Source organism: Dasypus novemcinctus, chromosome 7, assembly GCF_030445035.2.
Source record: "Dasypus novemcinctus isolate mDasNov1 chromosome 7, mDasNov1.1.hap2, whole genome shotgun sequence".
NCBI lineage: Eukaryota > Metazoa > Chordata > Mammalia > Cingulata > Dasypodidae > Dasypus > Dasypus novemcinctus.
In genome coordinates, this window is record NC_080679.1 from 125,207,011 (window position 1) to 125,230,675 (window position 23,665).

At 40.8% G+C, this 23,665-nt stretch overlaps 1 protein-coding gene across 1 annotated transcript; it reads right to left on the reverse strand.

Moving 5' to 3' along the window:
• Positions 1-13,855: 13,855 nt before the first annotated feature.
• Positions 13,856-16,119, reverse strand: LOC101436100 (disintegrin and metalloproteinase domain-containing protein 21-like). The gene is given in 2 exon segments (XM_058301237.1): positions 13,856-15,280; positions 15,427-16,119. Coding segments are annotated over 2 exon segments (2,037 nt in total). The 3' UTR covers positions 13,856-13,936.
• Between the last annotated feature and the right edge of the window lie 7,546 nt (positions 16,120-23,665).

Below are 23,665 nucleotides of genomic sequence, written 5' to 3' on the forward strand. Positions count from 1 at the left end.
TAGACGGGCACCCTAACGACTGGGCCAAGTCTGCAGCCCCATTTCCTGACTTTTAATCATATTACTTAGCATCAGTAGTAAAAATAGGATGGTACTGGCAAAAAACAGACTGAATGACAGTGGGACCAAATTGAAAACTCATAAATAGACACTCACATCTATGATCAAGTGATTTGTGCCAAGGCTGTCATTCAACAAATGGTGCTGGGAGAACTGGATATGCCTAGAAGAATATGTAGGAAAACATCTTCGAGATCTTGGGGTTGGCAGTGGTTTCTTTGATCTTACACCCACAGCACGAGCAACAAAATTAAAAAAAATTGACACATGGGACCAAAATTAAACAATTTTACAGCTGAAAGGACTTCATCAAAAGGGTGAAAAGGCAGCTGATTCAAAGGGGGGGATATTTTGAAATTAATTTCCAATAAGGGTTTAATATATATGATAATTAAAGACATACTACAACTCAACAATAAAAATACAAACCTCCGAATTAAAAAAAAAAATGGGCAAAAGACTTGAAAAGGTAAATGTCCAAAGAAATAGAAATGGCCAAAAAATACAAGGAAACCTTTTCAACATCACTACTGATTAGGGAAATGCAAATTAAAACTACAGAGAGATGTCATTCCATACCTATTAGAATGGCCACTATTAAAAAGTAAGAAAACTACAAGTATTAGTGATGATGTGGACAGAAAGGAAGGCTTATGCCCTGTTGGTGGGAATGTAGAATGGTATGGCAACTGTGGAGGACTGTTAGGCAATTCTGAAGGCAGATGAATATAGACTTGCCATGTAACCTGGCAATACCACTACTAGGTATATACCCAGAAGGACTGAGAGTAGTTACACAAACAGACTTCTGCACACTGATATTTATAGGAGCACCACATTTCTAAAGCATGGAAACAACCCAAGTGCCCATCAACTGAAGAAAGGATAAACCAACTGTGATGTATACATACAATGGAATATTATGCAGCTGTAAGAAGAAGAGAAGTCGTGAAGTGTATGACAACATAGATGAACATGGAGGACATTCAGCTGAGTGAAGCAAGCCAGACACAAAAGGATAAATACTGTATCATAGCCCTATTATGTATAAACTAAAAATATTGTGCAAACTCATGGTGTTAATAATTGGAAAATAGGTCACCAGAAAATAGAATGAGGGTAGAGAATGAAAAGCTGAGGGTTAACCATTGCAGAACCAATAAAAAGGTTGTTTGTGAAACTTTGAAAATGGATTGAAATGGTGAAAGCACATCATAGTGTTTGTAACTAGCCGAGTTACTATATGGGAATGACACTGGTTGAAAGAAGAAGTTTAAGGCCATTATATTACTAGAAGGAGAGCTAAAAATATAACAATGGGACTGCTTAACAAAGTGAAACCTCGTGTGAAATGGGAATATGGGTATATTGCATATGTGACTACTTTTACAAAATATAAATACAATAAACTAGAGAGATGGAAAAAGATAGCAACCATGTTTAGCAGGGGAAACAGAGAGATTGAGAGGTGATGGCTTTTTTCGTTTCTTCTTCTTATTATTATTGGAAAATGCAAATGCACTAACAATGTTTGAAGTGATGAATGCACAACTATGTGATTATACCAATACACTTTGGATGGATTTATGCTGCTTTAATACATATCAATAAAATTGATTTGCAAAAAATATCAATAAAGTATCCAGACTAGATGATAAATTTTGCATTTAGTTTCATAATAATAAATAGAATAAAGATGAAATCATGGTATGAATGAAGAGAAGGACACATAGGTGAATGGATCAGAATAGAGTACCTGCACATAAACCCTATGCAAATATGCCAGACAGACTTTTTTCAAAAGTGTAAAATCAAGCAAATTGAAGATGGCTAACTGTTTCAACAAATGGTTGGGGATTTTGCACCTTCTTCAGCAAAATAAATAAGAAAACATAAAACATCCACCCTTACCCCAAATTGACTCAAAATGGACATTGGACTTTAGTGTAAAATTAAAAAGGAAAATCCATTGGATAAACATGAGAAAAAATTTGAGATCAGAGATTAGGGAAAGCACTCCTATACTTGCCACAATTGCATATCCATAAAAGGAAAAGTTGACCAAATGGACATGATTATAGTCTCTACAGTTGATCTGCAAAAAAATGTAGAATGAAAAAAGTAGCCATAGACAGTGATAAAATATTTTCCAACACATATTCAACTCAGTGAAGCAGACTAGGAAAATAGGGAATTAATAGATGGATCTGGAACCTGGCAGAGAATCCTTGTTGATATCAATAATCCCCAAGATATCTGCTGGAAGACTCCCAGCCCCAAGATCCTGCTCTTCAGAAAAAAGACTTCTTGTCGAAGCCAGAAAAAGCCCCAGATATACCCCAAGGCTTTTATCATTGGGCCCTCATTGGGAATTGATGGGTGGGGTAATCAATTAAAACAGCAAACAGCTGAAATTCCTCCCCTGCCATTAGCAAAGTGGTGGAATAATTAACAGTTCAAAAGGTGGGTACAGAGCCTAAACCTTCTCATTCTCAGCTTTCTTGTCTCTGGACCCATTCCTGCCCTCTGTGTGCCACTCTTACAATTTTTCCTCATCCATGTGGCCACACAAGTAAACCTGGGCATTTATAACCTATAATGGGAAAATGTAACCTGTATATCAGTCCTCTTTATAACTTTTCACCCCCTTCCTTTTTGCCTGGTACCCCTACTCAGTTATTTTCTCCCATTTCTCTTCCCTCACTACCTGAATAAATTACTGGCCTACTCAAATTCATTTCTGCAGCATGGCCAAGAACCTAAATAAAATCTGGTAACATTAGGAATAATTTCTAAAATATAGAAAGAACTCTTAAAAATCAACGGTAAAGGACAACCAGCAAGATGACAGTGGACTAAAGAGTTCTGAGAGTCAGCTCTTGCTATAAGGCAGTTAGTAATCATGCAGAACTATCAGAAATACCTGTTTGCGGGCTCCAGAAGGCCAGAAGAGCCTCTTGCAGCATCCTTGAAGGATTGGAAGGAGGAGACGGCCCATCTGCAGAGACGATTTGTAGACAGAGTGCTCCATGCCAGAGAGGATGCACCCATCCTCCACTGCAGGCACAAGCTGCCTTGGGAGCTGATCTGTGGATGGAATTGGAAACTCTACTTCCCAAAAATGAGGGAGAAAGAGATGTTTGGGAACCAACTTCAGCTATCGATTTATAAATTCAGGAGACTAAAGTATAATCCTAAGAACAGCTAAAGTTTGAGCCTGTCCAAGTCAGAGAGGCATGTAGCTACAATCTTAACACCACAAATGGCATGAGGGGAAGCAGGGTGGACTGAAAGTCCCAATGCTGGTAGGGACCAGCTTTTTTCCATCCAAGAGTGAAGGCAGCTCTAGCCTAGGCCCCAGCCCTTCCTCCAGTAGGGAAGAAGCCTCCCTGGAAATTACCAGCCATGCCACAGAGGCCAGTAATGATCCTACTTTGGCAGCACAAGCTGCCCCGGGAGCTGTTCTGTGGCTGGAGTTGGAGGCTCCACTTCCAAAACAGGGGAGGAAGGGACAGTTGGCCACCAATTTAAGCTACTGATTAGTAAATTTGGCTGGCCAAAGTATAACCCAGGAAACAGCTAAAGTCTGAACTTGTCCAGGTCAGAAAGAGTTCAGTGGCAGCCACTTTTACTCCACTCCTAGTTTGAGGGGAAGCTGGACTGACTGAAAATCACAGTGATGTAAGGGACTGGTTTCTTTCACCCAGATCATCCTGCAACATTGATTGCCTTCACCACCTGGAGCCAAATCCCTGCCCCAGGCAGGGGAGAAAGGGGAATGAAGCTTCATCAGTCTCTCTGGGCAACTACAGTCTAGGCCTGCATGACTTGGATTATTCCACACAGCTGTGGCTCTATCCTTAACCCTGGGAAAGGAGAAAGTTGGGAGAAACTTCATTAGCCCCTGGGGCAATGAGGGCACCTTCAGCCTCCACAGCTTATAGCACCAGCTACATCCTTGGCTCCTACTGAACGACTAGTAAGGGAGAAAAAGCAGGAAGCCCTAAACTAAAGAGAAAAACTGCACCCAGAATAAATACTCTAGTAAGCCAGATGCCAAGGCAACAACAAAAAATTACAGTCCACACCAAGAAACAGGATGCTATGTCCCAGTTAAATGAACAAGATAAACTGCCAGATGACATAAAGGAGTTGAGATGACTAATCATTGATGTTCAAAAAAATCTCCTTAATAAATTCAATGAGATGACTAAAGAGATTAAGGATTAAGAAGACATGGATGAGCACAAAGAAGAAGTTGAAAGCTACACAGAAAAACAGCAGATCTTATGGGAATGAAAAGTGTGATAAATGAAATAAAAAATATATTGTCATCATATAATAGCAGATTTGAGGAGGCAGAAGAAAGGATTGGTGAGCTTGAAGATATGGCCTCTGAAAGTGAACATGCAAAAGAACAGATCAAGGAAAGAATGGAAAATTGAACAAGGTCTCCGGGAAATAAGTGACAGCAAAGGAAGTGCAAACAAAGGTATCATGTGTGTCCCAGATGAAGAAGAGAAGAGAAAAGGGGCAGAAGGAATATTTGAAGAAATAATAGTAGGAGATTTCCCAACCCTACTGAAGGACATAGATATCCATGTCCAAGAAGCACAATCCAAATAGAGCGACACCAAGACACATACTAATCAGAACGTCCAATGCCGAAGACAAAGAGAGAATTCTGAGAACAGCAAGAGAAAAGCAAAACATAACATATAAGGGATACCAAATAAGATTAAGCGCTGATTTCTCACCAGATACCATGAAAGCAAGAAGACAGGGTTATGATATATGTAAGATACTGCAAGAGAAACACTTCCAGCCAAGATTCTTATATCAAGCATGATTGTCTTACAAAACTGAGGGTGAGTCTAGAATATTCACAGATAAACAGAAACTGAGAAAATTTCTCACCAAGAGACTGGATTTCCTGGAAATACTAAGGGGTGTGCTAGAGCCTGAAAAGAGAAGACAGGAGAGAGAAGCCTGGAAGAGAGTCTAGAAATGAAGAATATATCAATAAAAGTAACTAAAAATATAAAAGAGTGGTGAAAATAAAATATGACCAATAAAACACAAATAATCAAGAATAAACTTAATCAATGACATACAGCACTTGTATTCAGAAAACTACAACTCAACGTTAAAAGAAATTGAAAAAGTCCTAAACAATTGGAAGAATATTCCAAGCTCAAAGGTTCAAAATATCATTGTTAAATATTATATATCATAATTAAATATCATTAATCTTTCAATCCTACTCACATTGATATACAGATTCAATGAAATCCTGATAAAAATTCCACCAGCATTTTGAAAATAACCTGAAAACAAGATTATCAAATTTATTTGGAAATGAAGGGGGTCATTACTAGCCAGAAACATCTTATAAAGTATAAGTGAAGTTGGAGGACTCTCATTGTTAGACTTTAAATCATATTAGGGAAATGGACTTGGCCCAGTGGTTAGGGCATCTGTCTACCACATGGGAGGTCCGTGGTTCAAACCCCAGGCCTCCATGATCCATATGGGGCTGGCCCATGCTTAGAGCTGATGTTCACAAGGAGTGCCCTGCCATGCAGGGGTGTCCCCTGCATAGGGGAGCCCCATGCACAAGGAGTGCATCTCATAAGGAGAGCAGCCCAGCATGAAAGAAAGTGCAGCCTGCTCAGGACTGGCACTGCACACTCAGAGAGCTGGCACAACAAGATGATGCAACAAAAAAGAAACACAGATTCCCGTACTGCTGACAGCAACAGAAGAGGACAAAGAAGAAGATGCAGCAAATAGACACAGAGAACAGACAACCAGGGCAGGTGGAGAGAGAAGGGGAGAGAAATAATTAAATAAATAAATATTTTAAAAAATAATAAATCATATTAGTTAGCTATAATGGTAAAAAGAGCACGGTACTGGAATAAAGACAGACACATAGACCAATGGAACCAAAGTGATGGTTTAGAAACAGACCCTCACATGTATGATCAAGGGATTTTTGACTAGCCTATCAAACCCTCTCAGCTCAGGCAGAGCAGTCCATTCAACAAATGATACTGAGAGAACTGAATATCATAGCAAAAAGAAGGAAAGAGGACCCCTGCCTCACACCTTATCCAAAATTTAACTCAGAAAGGCTCAAAAACATAAAAGCAAGAACCATAAAGCTTCTAGAAGAAAATGTAGGAAAATATCTTCAAGACCTGGTGGTAGGTAGTGGATTCTTAAAGCAGATTAAGAGGAGAATTGAGATGCATTACTATTGTTTGATGTACTTAGAAGTTTTAATTATCTTTACTGTAAAAATGTAGAAAATGTATAGTGTGGATGGTAAACAGCCAGTTCATAAATGGGGATGTGGCTGAAAATGGTAGTCTAGGGATGTAAATGCCAATCTAGAATGCTAGATAATAATATAGGAACTGAATAGCACAGTATACCCAGAAGTGGATGAGAGTTGTGGTTGATGGTACAGATGCAAGAGCATCCTTTCTGAGTTAGAGCAAATGTACATCACTATTTGATGATATACAAATTTGGGAAAATATGGTGGGAATGTGGGAAGCATGGAAAAAATACAACTGGGGGGACAAATGGACTGTGGTTAGCAGTAATAATGTAATATTCTTGCATCTATGCCCAAGATGTACTGTGTTGATAATGGGGCAGTATGGAAAATGTGTGCCAAATGTACACTATGGAAATGGTAACAATCAGATGACTTTATCTTACATTTTATAACCAACATTACACAATAGTGTGGTGTATTGATAGGAGGGATTTGTTTGCAAATTCTTCAAATGTGCATGATCGTTTTTTAAATTTACATCTTCTATCATAAAAATATATTTAAAAAATAATAATAGGGTGTATTGGGGAAATGCACTCAATGTAAGATAAGGACTATATTTAGTAGTAGGATGTTGACAATATTTTTTCATATCTATAACAAATGTCTCATGACACTGCAAGGTGTTGGTAGTGGGTCGATATAGGGGACCCCTGTATGACGTTATGGATGTTTGCTTTGTAAATTCAGAACTTTACTATACACTTATTGTTTATGCATGTTCATATACAAATGATGTGAAGATAATAATAGCATAGGGTGGGGTGGGGGAAACTACTTTGGTTAGTAGTAATATTTTGATGATGTTTTTCTTTCAGCAAAAGCCTCCTCTTTTCAACAACCAGCCACGGTCTATTAACAAAGAAAGAAAACAAAAGCTAACATCTTTCTCATGTGTTTCCGATAACTGTTTACTTTCTCAATCACTTCCTCCCTCCTTCCTTCCCTTTTATTATTTTGTTAATATGGGTAAATGCTATTTTCAGTTAATTTGAAAAGTAACAAATTGTGAATTTCTTTAATATAAAATATTTACAAGGGAGCTATTACTTTTGGTGCATTATAGAAGAATATAGCTGTCAGCATTTCACCGTTGTCCTTAAGACTCTTAAATTGATTTTTGGAATTTTAGGTCTCTTAAATTGATTTTTAGAAACTGAATATGATAGGCTGCTTTTAATTTCATTTAAAATGAAAAAGGGACTTTTTCATGAGGATGTATGTGTGCAAGTGTGTGAGACGGTATGTGCATAGGTAAATCTAAGTCTGTATTAGAAAAACTTAGATCAACAGCTTTCCATCTTCCATTTCACCACGAATAAGAGACAATTAGATGGTAAAAGAAGGTTAAGAAAGAGTATTTTTGTGGAATTGATTAAATACAGGCCATTTTAATGTTCAGTTTTGAATTCTATTATTCCTGGGGAAAAAAGGAATGTTTAAGTATATTATATTTAGAATATTAACATACATTTTATGTTTGGAAATTGAGCTGGGTTGGGCTATGTTTTTGGAGAAGTAATCACTGCCTATCACTCTTCTCTCTGGGCTTGCATTTATCAGAGTCTTGGGCCCAGGACATTCCCTGATCTGAGGATGAGGAGGGAGCTCATGCTTAGCTCAGATCCTTCTGCCTTATGTTTGATTGTTCAGTGAACTTCTTTGTATCACTCACGTGTGTGTGTGTCATATGGCACCCAGCCATCCCCAGTTGTCTGTCTTTTCCTGGTTGGGGGGGGAGAATGGGGTCTTCCCCAGTGCAACACAAGAGAGGTGTGCACAGGTCACCACCCTGCATCAGCTGTGGGAAGGTACACCGTGCATAGCTGAGGCAACAAACACCATCAGCATGTAAGGGATAAGCACCTCAACAAGGCAAGATTTAAAGTACAAACATGGCTACCTCCAAAGTTGCCTATGCCAGGGCATAGTGTTCAACTGAAAAAATACCTCTTCCCTGGGGGGAAAAGGACATTTCTCTTAATTAAATCTTAGTCCATGCTGGCATGTTTACACCACCCTGTCACAGAACAGTTGCCCATTTTGGCTGGTGAAGAAGGCTTCTGGAGTTTGGAGGCTTACCATGGACTATAGCCAGTTAATGCCATGGCCCTTGGTACACACAGTGCCTCATGACATTGCTGTCATCACATTTGTGGCAGCCCAGACAAATGCACAGTAGGCAGTGATTGATTTGTTTAACACCTTTTTCTCAGGGAATCTCAATTCCTTGACCATTCATCACCAAGCTATGGAATTTGATGGCCATTGAGTCAAAATTCCTTCTGAGGTGTGGTTAATCCATTACAGAAGATGATACACTGGTTGCAGTGCCCACCAAGGGACTGAAAGTCCATGTGCTTGGCAGTCTACTCTGATAATGTTCAAGGCATTACATATTCTTTCAAGAGCTGCATGAGCAGAGAACCAAAAAGTATTTCAGACAAGGCCAAACAGAAGCTTGCATCCTTGGTGGTGCCTATGAATGAGAAGGAGGCTCACCAATTAGTGGACCTACCTGGGCACTTCATCTGGAAATTTCTCTTAGACTCTTGTTCAAGGTGATGCTCAAAGCAACAATTGCTGAATGGGGTGCCTTGCAGCAGCAGGCTTTAGGGAAGAGTCAAAAGGCAGTGGCTCAAGTCATGCCCTTGGAGCCATTAGAGCCACAAGTTCCAGCCATAGAGTATTTCAAATGTCTGCAATCACCACTCATGCCAATTGGAGCTTGTGGGAGAAAGAAATAGCCACAGGTTGAACTGGCCACTCTTGTTCTCTTTATCTGCCTGATAAAGCAACCTGATATATCCCTTTTGAGCAGCCACTATTAGTGTGCTGTTGGTCCTTAGTGGAGCAGGGCATTTTAGCACTCTGGATGCTATTTCACTTTAAGTCCAGTTCTCACAAATTCTACTACTAAAGGAAGGGAGAATCAACAAAGCTCCATCTTTAAATGGAAATGTTCTATCCAAGGCTGACCCATCAAGAAGTCAATGGCTCCATGAAGAGATTAATTCTTTGCCTGAGGATGCAGACTAATTGTAGAGGACCCTGCTGTACCACCCTTGGCTAAGTGGGGCCTCTAGTTTGGAGACATTATTCCTGATGATATGGACTGTTTTAGGCCTACAAAAGTTAAGACAGTTGGAGTTCTTTTGGCCTCTCTGGCATCTGACGTAAGGATCGCCACCTTCTGACTGGAACTGGATGAATTGATTCTGAAAATTGAGTTGATTTCCATGTGGTGGGGATGGTTGTGCAGGCCACCCCAACAACTTCCTGCAAATATTTAAAGACTCATAGTCACTGGAAATAGCCTTGCCATAAGCCCTGGCACTGCCAAACTGATGACTGAACTATAAAAGGACTCTCAATATTAGGACAAAGACAAGAGTTTGCCGACTGAGATGCAGATCTCTTTGGTACACTTGTCGATCCCGCTGGAAAAGGAAGATTTCTTGCAGAACATGAATAAAATTTCTGCTTTGGAGAAGTGTGTGCTCAACAGGGTGCCATGAATAGCCATTGGATTCACAACTGAATGGATCATGGAAGCCCATCTTAGATAACAGAATGGGATAAATCATGCAAACTCATCCTAGAGGAAGTGGGATTAAAGATACTGCACAGACATGTGATTCCTGCAAATGATCTTAGGACATGCACCTGGCAAATTGGGCCACATCAGCTGGAGCTTAGACTCCACACAAGTCTGGCAACTCCACTACATCAGATCAGTGGCTCCTAGTCATGGATACCAATGACACCTCACCACCACTGATACTTACCACAGCTATGGAACCACTATCGTGTTGTGGCATGTCCATGCTTTGCAAGGAGTTGAATGTAGATGCAATACACAGTAGTTGCATTGCAAAAGTGTCTGTGCCATGCTTTGCAGGATGCCATGAGATTGCATTCTGATCAGGGGATATCTTTTACTGCACAAACAAGCAATGAGCACATTCATGTACAATAAGTTGGATTACCCATGTAACAAAAGGGGTCAACAAGTGGTTAAAAGCAAAACTGGAGAAAGGACATCAGGATGGCTCCTTATACGATGGTACTTCCTGCTAACTAGGTCAGTGTGGACATTTAACACTACTAAATAAGAGAAACATAGCCCTGGCAAAGCATGTTCTGAAATACTGAGATTGGTGGGGTTGGAGGGATACAAGGAAATCACCTCCCTAGTCTATGCCTACACAATCCCATCCTCAGTATACTCAGTGATTTTTTTTTTAAATTTCACTCTATGTGAAATCATATAGGTGGTTTGCCATTGACACAGCACAGGTATTCCTGGCAGGAACCCTGATTCCAATCCAAAGCTCTATTGATCCTGATGCCTTGGTTGGTGGAAACTCATGGGGTCCGGGGTATACCAAGGCAATAATGTTTCTTTGGTTTGTCATGAGTGCCTGACTCATCAATAAACCTGGGCAAAGTTACAGGGCATGCTAAATTTGTTCAGGATGTGACTACTCATTCCAGACTAGATGACCATTCTCAGAAGTTTTTTTGCCATGTTACAGTTACAGGAATACTGGGTCATTGGTGAGATTGCAGCCTTGGGGCTTAGACAGCCTGCCTCATAATACCTGAGCAGCCCTCTCCCCAAATAATAGGATAGGAACACCTCCAGCCATTGGAGATATGAGGCAAGGGAGGCAGATGGGGAAGCTAATCTTTCTCTTGCTTCATCAGAACCCCTGAGAGCACCTGGATCATCATCACCTGTGAAAATTGGTGGAGGAGTGGCAGCAGGTGGTGTTCTCAGGCAATGCTGGGTCTGCCACTCCAGTACAAGGTCACTGTCTTAGTGTGGAATCTACTGTGTCAGTCTGCCCAGTGCAAAACAATTCCTGGTTACCCCATGTGATCAATGGGGCCCCTCAACAGGCCATCCACTGATGTTAATTCAGTTGCAATCTCATCCTTCCGTTTACTGTTTTGTATAACTTATGACACGAATGAAAGTCATCCTCATGGTAGAATTGGATCACTGGCTCATATTGGCTCTTCTGCATGGCTATTCATTGTATCACCATCATATACCTCGTGCTTTGTGTGGGGAAAAATAGTGAAGGTGAATTACAGAGGATGACTCCTGTGAGGCAGCATGTTAGATGTAACAGTTTTAACAAATGATTTGGTTATGGATCCCTTTGTTGAAATAAAGTTCCTCCAAACTCAAATCTTACAACAGACAACAAATAACTGAGGGTGAACCAGGATTGGGGCTGAGGGATCCCTCTTGCCTGACCCCCTCCTCATTGTCCTAAACCCCAAAATGCCCATTGGAAAATCAGCAGGTTATTTTTAAATTATGTTTCAGGTTACTGAGAATTCTGTACAATTAGTTTATATCTTATTAAATTATCATTTACCTTATATATTTTCTGAAATGTACAAAAAAAGGATTTAGTTGATAGATCATTGTGATATGAAAAACTAGTGTTACACAGAAGAATTATAATTAAAATATTTAAAAAAAAACATTTCTGTAAAAGTTTCAAGCTCTGTGGAACCCAGAAAATCATGACCTGAGTACTTAGTTGCTGTGGGTTTGGGATCCTTTCGTTGGAGTGGATTTAGTTGGGGGGGCTTTGATTGGATTACTTCAGTGAGACATGACCCAGGAGGGGTCTTAGTCCTCTTGTTGGAGTTCTTCATAAACAGAGGACCTAAGGCAGAGGCACACTGATAAAATGTGTCAGAGACAGAGAAACCCCAAGAGGATGAGGGAGGGGAGCCAGAGGCCAAAGGCCAGATGAGTAGAGCACTGAGGCATGGAAAGTGAACTCCAAGAAGCAGTACGAAACATAGCCCAGAGGAGATGGGAGAGAAGAGTCATATGCGTGATCACCTAAAGCTGAGCTCAAGGAAAAAGTGAGCCTGGAGGTGAAGACAGAGATGCAAGCTGGAGAGCCTCCATGGTGTCTGGCCACAGGTTGAGAGTCCAGGGTCAACAGCAGCCAAACTTTGGTGAGTCATCATCTCTGATGATGACATGATTTGGACATTTTCAGTCTCAGAATTGTAAACTTATAACGTAATTCCCATATAAAACCATCCCATTTCTGGTACCTATTTTTCCCAGCACTCTATAGCAAATGAAACAACTTCTTTTGAAAATTTCTTTGTATTCCTTTTTCTAAACACTTTCTCCCCAATTTGTAAATCTGGAAGAATGTTCGAGATTTGGTATCAAGGTGCACTTGCAGAGGAAGGATTTTCAGAGCAATGTAGACAGAGAGAAGTAATGTTTAACTATACAAGCATTTAGAAAAGAAGGAAAATATGACTACAGGCTAAAAGTTTTTTACTGAGAATGATATCATGAGTGAAATTTCTTAGGTTATGCTAGGGAGTTTTTATCATTTAACCCTCTGAGCTGTACCTTTATAGCACTGAAAAACATCAGCGAATTTCATTCCTATTTCAGGGGTTCTTAACATTTTTTGTTCCACAGAACCCTTTGCCAGTCAGATGAAAACCATGGACTCCTAACTGTGTCCACACAACACTGTGTGTGACTTATTAAATATAGCTCACCCACACCAACACGTCCACACAAGAATTTTTTTTTTTTTATTTCAATTCAAGCTCTCCAACCCCTTGTTAAGAACACCTGTCTTCAATTGATATCCAAAGTCTTTTGACTTAGACATTGTTTATCCTGACTTATCCTGGGCTTAAAAGCACACCTCAGCTCACTGACAGTAGAGGCTAAAAGAAGGCAGGAAGTAACATTTAATCAGCAACCACTGATGCCAGAGGCATTATGAGTCACATGAACCTAATTTTCTCACAGGATGTGACTGGGGCCACATTCCTCCTTCAGACCCTTGGGTCCCCCATGGGTAATGTGTACCCCAAGTCAGCACAGCAGGTGCTGGGTGGAGATTTGGACCCCCATCCCTTCGACAGCAGGGAGTAGCAGGCGATATGCATTAAGAGTAGCCTCCAATTGCCCTAAACTCACCTTGGGTTTAGAGAAGCACAGATTGCCTAGGGAATAAGGAAAACCTCTGCACTCAAGGAGGTGGTTTTGGAGAAATGTCCTGAATGTGCCCACAAAGGATACTCAGACCAACTCCCATTAATTCTGGACCCAGAAATCTGAGGTCATGGCTCAGGTGCTAACTCAGGTATTCTTTAGCTTTCATAAGCTCAGGTTCAGTATGGGCTATCACCACCTTATAAAACATGTACACCAACCTTCATGTGATTTGAAATTTATTGCAAGCAAATGCCATGGATCTCTTGAAGAGAACTGATTTCTTGTCATCAATGTTGACCATAATTGGTGGTAGGATTCCTTTATTTCTTGCTGTCTGTAGTTTTTTACTTAAGTTTTTCAGTCTCATTACAGTTGCTCTGTTTTTCTTCACAAATATTCTTTTGGGTATGCCCTACATTTTTACAGTCATTTCGGAGTGGACTAATTTTTTTGTTCTGTTTCTTCTCTCATTAAGGTGGCTTACCACTTTTTGTTTTCTCTTTCATTTTCTCTTCATCCTAAGGCTCTTTTTCCTTTTCTATGATTGTGGTAGTTTTGATATTTCGTACATTTGTGGCCAACCCAAAGAGTAATGCAAATAGGAAGGCATAAATGCGACCATAGATCAGTCTCAAATATATCACTGTGTCTGTTTTTTGTTTCACAGACCGCATTTTCCTTGGAGGGGGTCCACTGTTTATACTTCCACCAGCACCACGTTTTAGACATAGTGGTGAGTCCCAGCCTACATGGCAGTGACAGTTCTTTAGATTGTTGCAAATTCCTCTATAATTGCACTTCTCAGGGAAACAGTCATACCTGATACTTGCCACAGATCAATTGCAAAAGACAAAATTGCAGTACTTTCCAGGGGCACAGATGGAACCATCATTCAGTCTTCCAACATCAGTATTTCCTGTTCGACGGTGTTCATCCAACCCAAAACAAATGGCATTTTCTATGAGAGACTGATGGAATGAAACGTGTTTTTGGAACTGTGGAAGATGAGTGACATTATTGCACTGCAACCTTCCACAAAACTTGTGTTCTTCAGGACATCGAGTATTATGTCTAGCATCTGCATGTCTTGCACATTGTCCAAATCGGTCTCCTTTAGTATTTAATGTATTGCAAGCATCTGGACCATCCATAGCAATGTTACCAAAGATGGCTTTGCATTGCAAGTCATGATCTGTGCCATTGCCTTTATAGCAGTAGCTCTTTTCACTGCAGGGTGTTCCATCTTGCATATAAAAGTCTACAGGACATGTATGGGTGTTCCCATTGCAGTACTCAAGTAGATCACATATATTTCTTATAGGTCTGCAGAGCGTCTCAAATGGGGCGTAAGTACAGTTTGTACAAGACAGTCCAATGTCACAATGACTCCCAGGCATCAGTTTACAATTATTGGTACAAAAGGGGTCACTGTAACACTTCTTGAAAGAGCCACAGTCACATTGCTCTGTCTCCCCCACTATTTGATTTCCACAATGAAATTCTGTTAGCTTTTCATTAAAAAGGGGGTAACAATCTTCAGCAAGGTCCATACCTATGTATATTTCCTATATGGTAAAAGAACAGTTGCTAGATGCATGTGTTATCCCCGGGTATCTTTGCACAATGCAGGTGGCCCTCCTCTGGCAAACACAAAATTCCACATCTAAATGCATCCCAATTGATACCCCGATATTTTGTGCTGTAATTGTAGAAAGCAGTATATAAGTTCTACCTTGCTGGCCAATCATTATCAGATTGTCAGGATGGCATACACGATAAAATTTCGTACTAAAAGCATAGTTCTCTGGTCCATCTTTATCCACCACAAAAGATGATGTGTGTTGAATATTTTGATAGATGGTCTGTTGATAAAATGTATAAAATGGACTTGCTGGCACTGCATAGTCAGAGAGGCTGGATCCCTTTCATTATATATGATCAAAGCGATAATGTAGTAATGTACATGCAAACTCCACAAAAATGAGTCAACTACACTAGTATAACCTACCATATATTTGATACATTCTGTAAGGTTGTTCATTGATCTATACATTGCATGAGAACATTGAGGAAATCCTTGAATACTGAGTTCATGGGATGCAAATCGTGTGCTAGACAACTTTGGGGCTACACTGATGTTTTCTGCAGAGAACAAGGAATCTATTTCCTCTTGGATTCCTGGTTTATATGCAGGCTCCATTGCATTTCCATCTGCCACTATCTGAGAAATGATGTGTTCAAAACTGTGGGAATGCTTGAGGGGTTTGATTTCATAGGTAAGGTCATCCAACTTCATAATACCTTCGATACCTCCATAGCACGTGTCCACAGTGACCATGGAATAAGGAATCTTCTCCAGGTAGCCGATGTAGGAACAATCTCGAGGAACATGGGGATGGTCAGTCTGTAGGGCACCTTGGTCGTCCTGGGATATCACCAGCAGGTATCTGGGCCTGAGCAGTTTCTTGAGCTGCATGTGGATGACGTGTCTCTTGCCACCGAATTTTATGCTGTAGGAGACCCAGTCTGGCACCTGAAAACTTTTGCCATGGTACATCTGCTTCCTGGGAATGACCACCTCAGAGGAGATGTAGTGCCGTGAGGGACGGTCTGGAGAACACTGGGCAGGACCCAGGAGTGCCCAGAGCTCAAGCAGGAAGATGGTTACCATGAGGGTAGCCTGACCCTCTGTCAGCTTCATGCCCCAGGTCAGTGATACCTGTCCAAAGAGAATGTATAAAGGGAATATACTCAATGAATCCAGAACTGAGCCATCTGCAGAGGATGCATGCCACACTCAGAGGCCCTGACCAGCCACAAAGAGCTGCTTCAGGGCTCTGGGCATCCTATCCTTCAGCAGGTCACCTGGTAACCTGAATGCATTGTCAGAACCACTGGGTGTGGCAATGGTTGGGTCTGGAGAGTATTTCCAGGCCTTAGTTGGGATAGGTAAGAGACTGGTTACTGGGTGCCAAACTTGAAAAGAAAGAGTGAGGGAAGCAGGGTGTTTTGTCTAGCCACACTCAGCAATCCTGAGCAAGCTTTGTGGAAAATCACTGGCATTTTGGTTGTTATCCTTGCTAGTGTAGCTCAGGAAACAGGTGTTTCTATGGTCATGTGGATTACCCACAAGACACAATACCATGTTAGAATCCTAGGAGAAAGCCAGAGAAATTTTTGCTTTATCATTTGAGGGTCTTGTCCCTGCCTCAGGCTGGTCCAGCCTCTGTTTGACTGACAGTAATTGTTTCAATTCCCTGTGAGGGGAGTTTCACTTTGTAGAGTGGTAGCAAGAATCAGCACAAAGATAATTGTATCTATTTCTTATTGTGGTCACTGCCAGGCAGGTCTTCCTGCTTCTCCAGAAACCCAACTATGCTGAGACTTGTGTACTCTCCAGAATCCAAATAATCTAGATGCAGTGAGTATAAACATACCCTGAAAGTGAAAAATCACTCAGGCCAAGAGACAGTTCCCAGAGAAATGACAGTGGTCCAAGGGAGTAAAAAAGACTTCACAGGATGATACCATGTTTAGAGACAAATTTGCTGCCTAATGCCCACCTACTTCTGATGTAGTAGATTAAAGAAAAGTGAACTTCCACCATTTTCCATTCCAAATTATACGATCTTGAATTAATGCTTTACCATTACTGTTTACCATTATTTTCATATTCTCTTTCATATTTTCATGTGGCAATCTGATAAGATTCATAATTCAGTGGCTGCTCAAGCAAATACAATGCCAAAGGTAGGTATGCTTAAAAAATGAGAATTTATTAGCTTGTGGTCTTAAGGCTAGAAAAATTCCAAATGAAGCCATCATCAAGTTGATGCTCTCTTTCCAAGGCCTGGCATTCCTGGCTTGGCTGTCAGTGACCCTTTGTCCTAGGCTCCTCTGTGACATGTCAATGTCCACGTCAGCCTCTCCATTCACTTTGGGGTTCTATTGGTTTCACCTTCTTGCTTTCTATGGCTTTCTCTCCATCTCTGTGAAATTCAGACTGATTATAAAGGACTACACTTTTAGAGCCATTCTGACTGAATTGGCCCACACCCTATCTGAAGTAACTTCATCAAAATGATCCTACTTGAAATGGATTCACTCTCACCAGAATGGATTAAGCACAAGACTCCATTTTCCTGGGTACATTGCTCCAAGCTACCACACAAGCTAAGTGTGTCTCATGAAACTTGTTAATTATGGTAATGTAGACATGCTGCAAATTTCATGAACAGGATAATATAGCAGCTTCCAACAAGGTCCAGGTCCAGGATATGTAAGTGGCTTGCTTCACACTATGCTGACCCATCAGGCATGATATAGGACATTGGAAAATGCCTATCAATGAAGTAATTTATTTGTCAATCTCCCCACATCTAAAGTCATCCATGAATAAAGTAGTGACCAATGGCTTTCTGACCAGGAATGTATTTGTTGAGGGAAAGTAGACCCAGGCAGCCTAGAACTCCATCAGCCCAATGCTCTCCTCCGTACTGGTCCCTGCCATATCACGTTCTCAGCCCTTTAGCTCTCAGGAAGAACACGGAGAGAAGAAGCCAAGAATTCCTGTGGCCTTCCAAGGAAGATGTCAGAGTACAAACCTCCAGGAATCAGTCCTTCCAGTGAAACAAGTATTAAACAGGTAAAAACTGTCTTACAACAAGTATTTTGAAACTCGAGAGGCCAGAAGAACTCAATTCTGCATGTAGGGAAGGATAGGAGGAAGAGCCCGATACACTACAGTAAAGAACTGTAAATTGGTCTCTCTGCACAGCTACCAGCATGCATCCTATATTCTCATAGCATGTGACTTTAGGGTCCAGTCCACGGCTAGCTCCCTAGTTTCATAAAGGGACATAAAAATCCTCTTCTCCAAGAACAGGGGTGGGCATGGCCAATCACTGTTCATGGCTTTTGATGAGTGAATTGGATTGCTGGGGGCCCAGCTCTGAAGGCAGCTATTGTTTCAACCTGCCCTGGACAAAGGTGAGGGCAGCCACTGTTTCATCCTGGCCCCAGATAAAGCCAGGACAGGCATGGTTTCAATGGTGTAGACAGGAAAGGTGATGGGAATTTAAGGCAGCTCTTAGCACCCTTCCAAATCTCCTCCCCCATGCACTTTTTTTATTGATTGCCTTTTTTGTCTTTATTTATTTAATGTTACATTAAAAAAAGTGAGGTTCCCATATACCCCCACCCCCGTCACCCCACCCCTCCCCCCATAACAACAACCTCCTCCATCATCATGAGACATTCATTGCACTTGGTGAATACATCTCTGAGCACTGCTGCACCTCATGGTCAATGGTCCACACCATAGCCCACACTCTCCTACAGTCCACCCAGTGGGCCATGGGAGGACATGCAATGTCTGGTAACTGTCCCTGCAGCACCACCCAGCACAACTCCAGCCCTCGAAATTGCCCCCACATCACATCTCTTCCTCCCACTCCCTACCCCCAGCAGCCACCATGGCCACTTTCTCCACACCAATGCCACATTTTTTTTGATTACTAATCACAATAGTTCATGAATAGAATATCAGTACATCCACTCTAATCCATACTCTATTCCTCCATCCTGTGGATCCTAGAATGGGCATGTCCACTCCACATCTATATCAAGAGGGAGCTTAGATTCCACATGGATGCTGGATGCAATTCTCCTGCTTTCAGTTGTAGGCACTCTTGGCTCCCTGGTGTGGTGATTGACCTTCTTCACCTCCATGTTAGCTGAGCTGGGTAAGTCCAATAAACCAGAGTGTAGGAGTTGCAAGTCTGTTGAGGCTCAGGGCCTGGCTATCATATGGTCAGTCCAGAGATTCAGGTCCCCTGGGTATACACTAAAGCCCAGCACCAACTACAGATCTGGTAAAAGTATGAGGAGAGGCTTGTGGGCAGAGATCACATCTGAGTCCAGCTCCATCACACAGAAACACAAACTCCAAAGTAGGGCCAACTGGCATGGCACTGAACTCCATCTGCCATGACCATAGAACCTGTGGGTCTCTGTAGCCCTCAGAAGAACCAACACCTGGGGTTGTATCTACTTTAACTGTTTCTGGGACTCTGCTGAGGTGTGCATAAAAGGAACCCCTCTGATAACTTCCTGGCTCTTTTTGGAGACTCATAGCCATATAAACTACTTTGGAGTTTGCATTTCTGTGTTACTGCTGCTTAATAGTCCATTGTGTGTATACACAACAATTTGTTTATGCAATTATCAGTTGATGGACAACTGAGTTGTTTCCAAATTTTGGCAATTGTGGATAATGCTGCTATGACCTTTGGTGTGCAGATGTCTGTGTCTCTGCTCTCAATTCTCTTGGGAAGATACCTAGTAATGGTACTTCCTGATCACATAAGTATATATTCAACTTACTTAGGAACTCACAAACAGTCTTCCACAGTGGCTGTACCATTCTACTTTCCACCAACAGTGAATATGTGTTTCTTTCTCCACATCCTCTCCAATATTTAGTTTTCTGACTTTTAGTAGTGATCAGTCTAATAGATGTGAAATGATATCATATAGTTTTGATTTGCTTTTCCCTAATGCCTTGTGATGTTGACTATTTTTTGATGTGCTTCTTCACCCTTTGTATTTCTCCTTTGGACCATTGTCTTTTTAAGTCTTTTTTTTAATTCTTTATTTTCTTTTAAATGTTACATTAAAAATATGGGGTCCCCAAATACTCCCCATCCCCCCCACCCCACCCCTCCAACATCAACAACTGCTTCCATCATTGGGGCACATCGACTGCACCTGGCAAATACATTCTGGAGTACTACTGCACCACATGGACAGCAGTCCACTTTGTAGTCCCCACTCCGCCCCCCAGGCCACTCGGTGGGCCATGACAGGACACACAACATCCAGCATCCATCCCTGCAGCACCACCTAGGAAAACTCCAAACCTGAAGATGCCCCTACACCATATCTCTTCTTCTGTCTCCCTAACATCAGCAGCCACTGTGGCCATTCTCTCCACGTCACTACTACAATTTCTTCCCTTACTAATCACAATAGTTCCCCAGCAGAACACCAGTAAGTCCACTCTAATGCATACTCTATTCCTCCATTCTGTGGACCCTGGGATGGTTATGTCCAATTACCCTTAGATTCCACATGAATGATGGTTGCAATTCTCCTGCTTGCAGCTGTAGGCACTCTTGGCTCCCTGGTGTAGTGGATGACCCTCATCACATCCCTGTCAGCAGGCCAGGGTAAGTCCAAGAAACCAGAGAGTAGGAGATGCAAGTCTGCTGAGGCCCAGGACCTGGCCATCACATGGACAGTTCAGAGATTCAGGTCTCCTGAGTATGCACCAATCCAAACGCCAACCACAGTAAAAGAAACAGTAAAAGAAAGAGAAGAGGCATGTGTAGAAAGGTCATATCTGAGTCTAACTCCATCACACTCAGGAACACAAACTCCAAAGTAGGGCCAACTGACATGGCCCTGAACTTCAGAGCCATCTGCCATGACCATAGAACCTGTGGGTCTCTACAGCCCTCAGGAGAATCAGCACCTGGGTTTCCATCTATCTTGGCTGTGTCTGGTACCCTGCTGAGGCATGCATAAGCATCACCCCTCTGATAACCTCCTGACCTTTTTTGGAGACTCATAGCCATATAAACTCACTTGTCCTCTCCATTTCCCTCTTTTAGCCAAAGTCAAAAAGCAGTTTTTAACACCTGATATTACATGTAGGCTGAGATATTCTGCTGATCTGAGTTGACCTCTTTATTTAAGGTCTTTTTTTTTGTTACATCATCAGCTGGTGCTTGGTAGTAATCCCTCGGTACCAAGGAGGCTCATCCCCGAGAGTTATGTCCCACATTGGAAGGAAGACAATGCATCTACATGCTTAGTTTGACTTAAGTATCTTCTTTTTTTTAAAGATACATAAATCACACAAACTGTTAAGTACAGTGAGATACAATCTTACACTCATTAGACTGGCAGCCATTCAAAAAAAGAGTACTTCAAGTATTGGAGAGGATGTGGGAATCATTTCTTTTGAATTGTAACCAAATTATCCATGCCAAGACTATAAAAATAATTTATAAAGTTTCTAGTGACAAACATTAAAAACCTTTTATAGCCTCAGCCCTGACTCCTCCTTCTGAAGAATGATTCACTTCTAAGTGCACCACCTGATTATTGTGGGTACATATTTCTGTGTGTAAACACATGCATGTCTCTCTTTTCATCCATCCCACACCTTACCATAGTTGAGAAACCTTCTCATCTACCCCAATCTTCTCAAAGTGGTTATAATTTTAGGTTACTTTTCTAAGATCAAAGTAAACTTGGAGAATGAGGCTTGTCTTCTCTTTGCATCTTCTAGCAAAATGCTAGATGAGAGAGATGCTGAGGACTGAAGTGTCAGGCACAAAGAAGCCAGAAACTGGTTCCAGAAATTCCAAGCTTCTGAAAATCAAGCCCCCAGAAGACAGTATTCCATTTGAGGACTTAACTAAATGTGGAACTTGTAAATCAGGATTTAAAAAGCGGTTATCCTGAAAAGAATTGTGGAAAGTCTTGCTGTTTGATGGATTGGACCTCTGCTTCCTGCATGCTAAGCCAAAAAGTTTTTGAGAGAGCTGTATGAACAAAACCACATTTAGCCTGGAATAAAAGGGACATGGCTGTCTCAAAGGACAAAGAATGAGTAAAAGATACCCAGTTTCTTTCCAGTCTAACCAAAACCCAAACGCTTGCCAAGTTCCCTCCAAACAACAATGTAACCAGTAAGGGAACTACATTTTGAATTAACCAGCAAAGGAAAAGGACTTTTAAATAACTAAATGGTGTTTCTGTGTCAAACTATTCATGTCTGTCTAATTGCTCAATTTGTTAAGCTTAAATGTGCAGTTATATAAGTAATATATATATTTCAAAAACCCAAATTAAACTAAACGGTATAAAAAGTCTAAATATGCAGAACTGTTAAAAGCTATGAAATCCTTATTAAATTATAATTAAAACAGATTAAATAATTGCCTTGTGTTCCAGAGCCTAAAAGTTAGTATGCTTCTAAAATCATTCAGTTTTAAAATTATCAAAGATGTAAAAGGTTTTATGCCCCTGTCAAAAAGAAAACATTTTTGTTTAATCAATAACAATTTGAACTTGTTTAAGTATTATCTCTTTAATACTTTAGCTTAAGTATTATCTCTTAAGTTTACAAAATACCAGGTTAATAAATAAACATTACATGTGATAAATCTTTTAAACAACAGAAACTGTGAGCTCATGTCTAATAAAATTAAATTAAGTATAAAACTGCTCTCTCTTAAATGCATGAGGTAGATACCTTTGGTTGCCCATTGTAATCTGGATTAAATTTGCCAGTTTATAATTATGGTCAATTGTAAAAAGTTTGTAAAAGAAACATCTTCCAAACGAAAGCATTTAATTGGTTCTAGTCTAGAAGCCACTGTTAAGTTAAAAACCTGGATTGGTATTGAAGGCAAAAATTAACTTCGTGGTAATAAAACCTGTCTGAAAGTCACTGCAAGGTGCATATTTAAGTAAATAGTAAGGGAAAGTTATCTTGATTCCATTAGGAATCTTCTGTTTTCATTTTAACAATGAAAAATAGTTTTTTCCCCCCTCTATTACTAAAGTAAAATACTTACTAATATCTTCATGGTAAAATTGTAGAAGTAAGCAAAGTCATTTGATATGTAACATATTGCATTGGAAATGTTTAAAAGGTATAGAAAAACCAAAAGATAAACTTCAACATTGTCAAACTCTCTTGTGCATTCAAACCAGGCCTTGAATACATTGCAGGTTGCCTCTCCGTAGGAGTTATTGCCTAGGCTGATCCCTGACCCGCCACACAATACAAGTATTTACCACATCAGGCCTCTGGTTGTGCCCCTGAATTCAAGGGAAACTAAGTTGCAGTTTCAAACTCCTGCAGCAGCCAATGATGGCTCCGTACAGCCAAATGTACAATGGATATTGCCTCAAGACTGACACTGTTCCATAGTGCTGGAGAACTCTGTATACCAGACGTGTAAAATACTAGAAAGTATCTCTCTCTAGGATCGTTTAAAATACTAGAAAGTATCTCTCTCTAGGATCAATAATGCTGTGACTTACTCACTGCATGAAGAACATACCAAGTGGAGACATAATCACCAGAATATTGTAAGTAAATCTTAAATACAGATTGGCATTATGGCCTGCTCCCATGGAGACATAACATATAAAGTATTACAAACCTA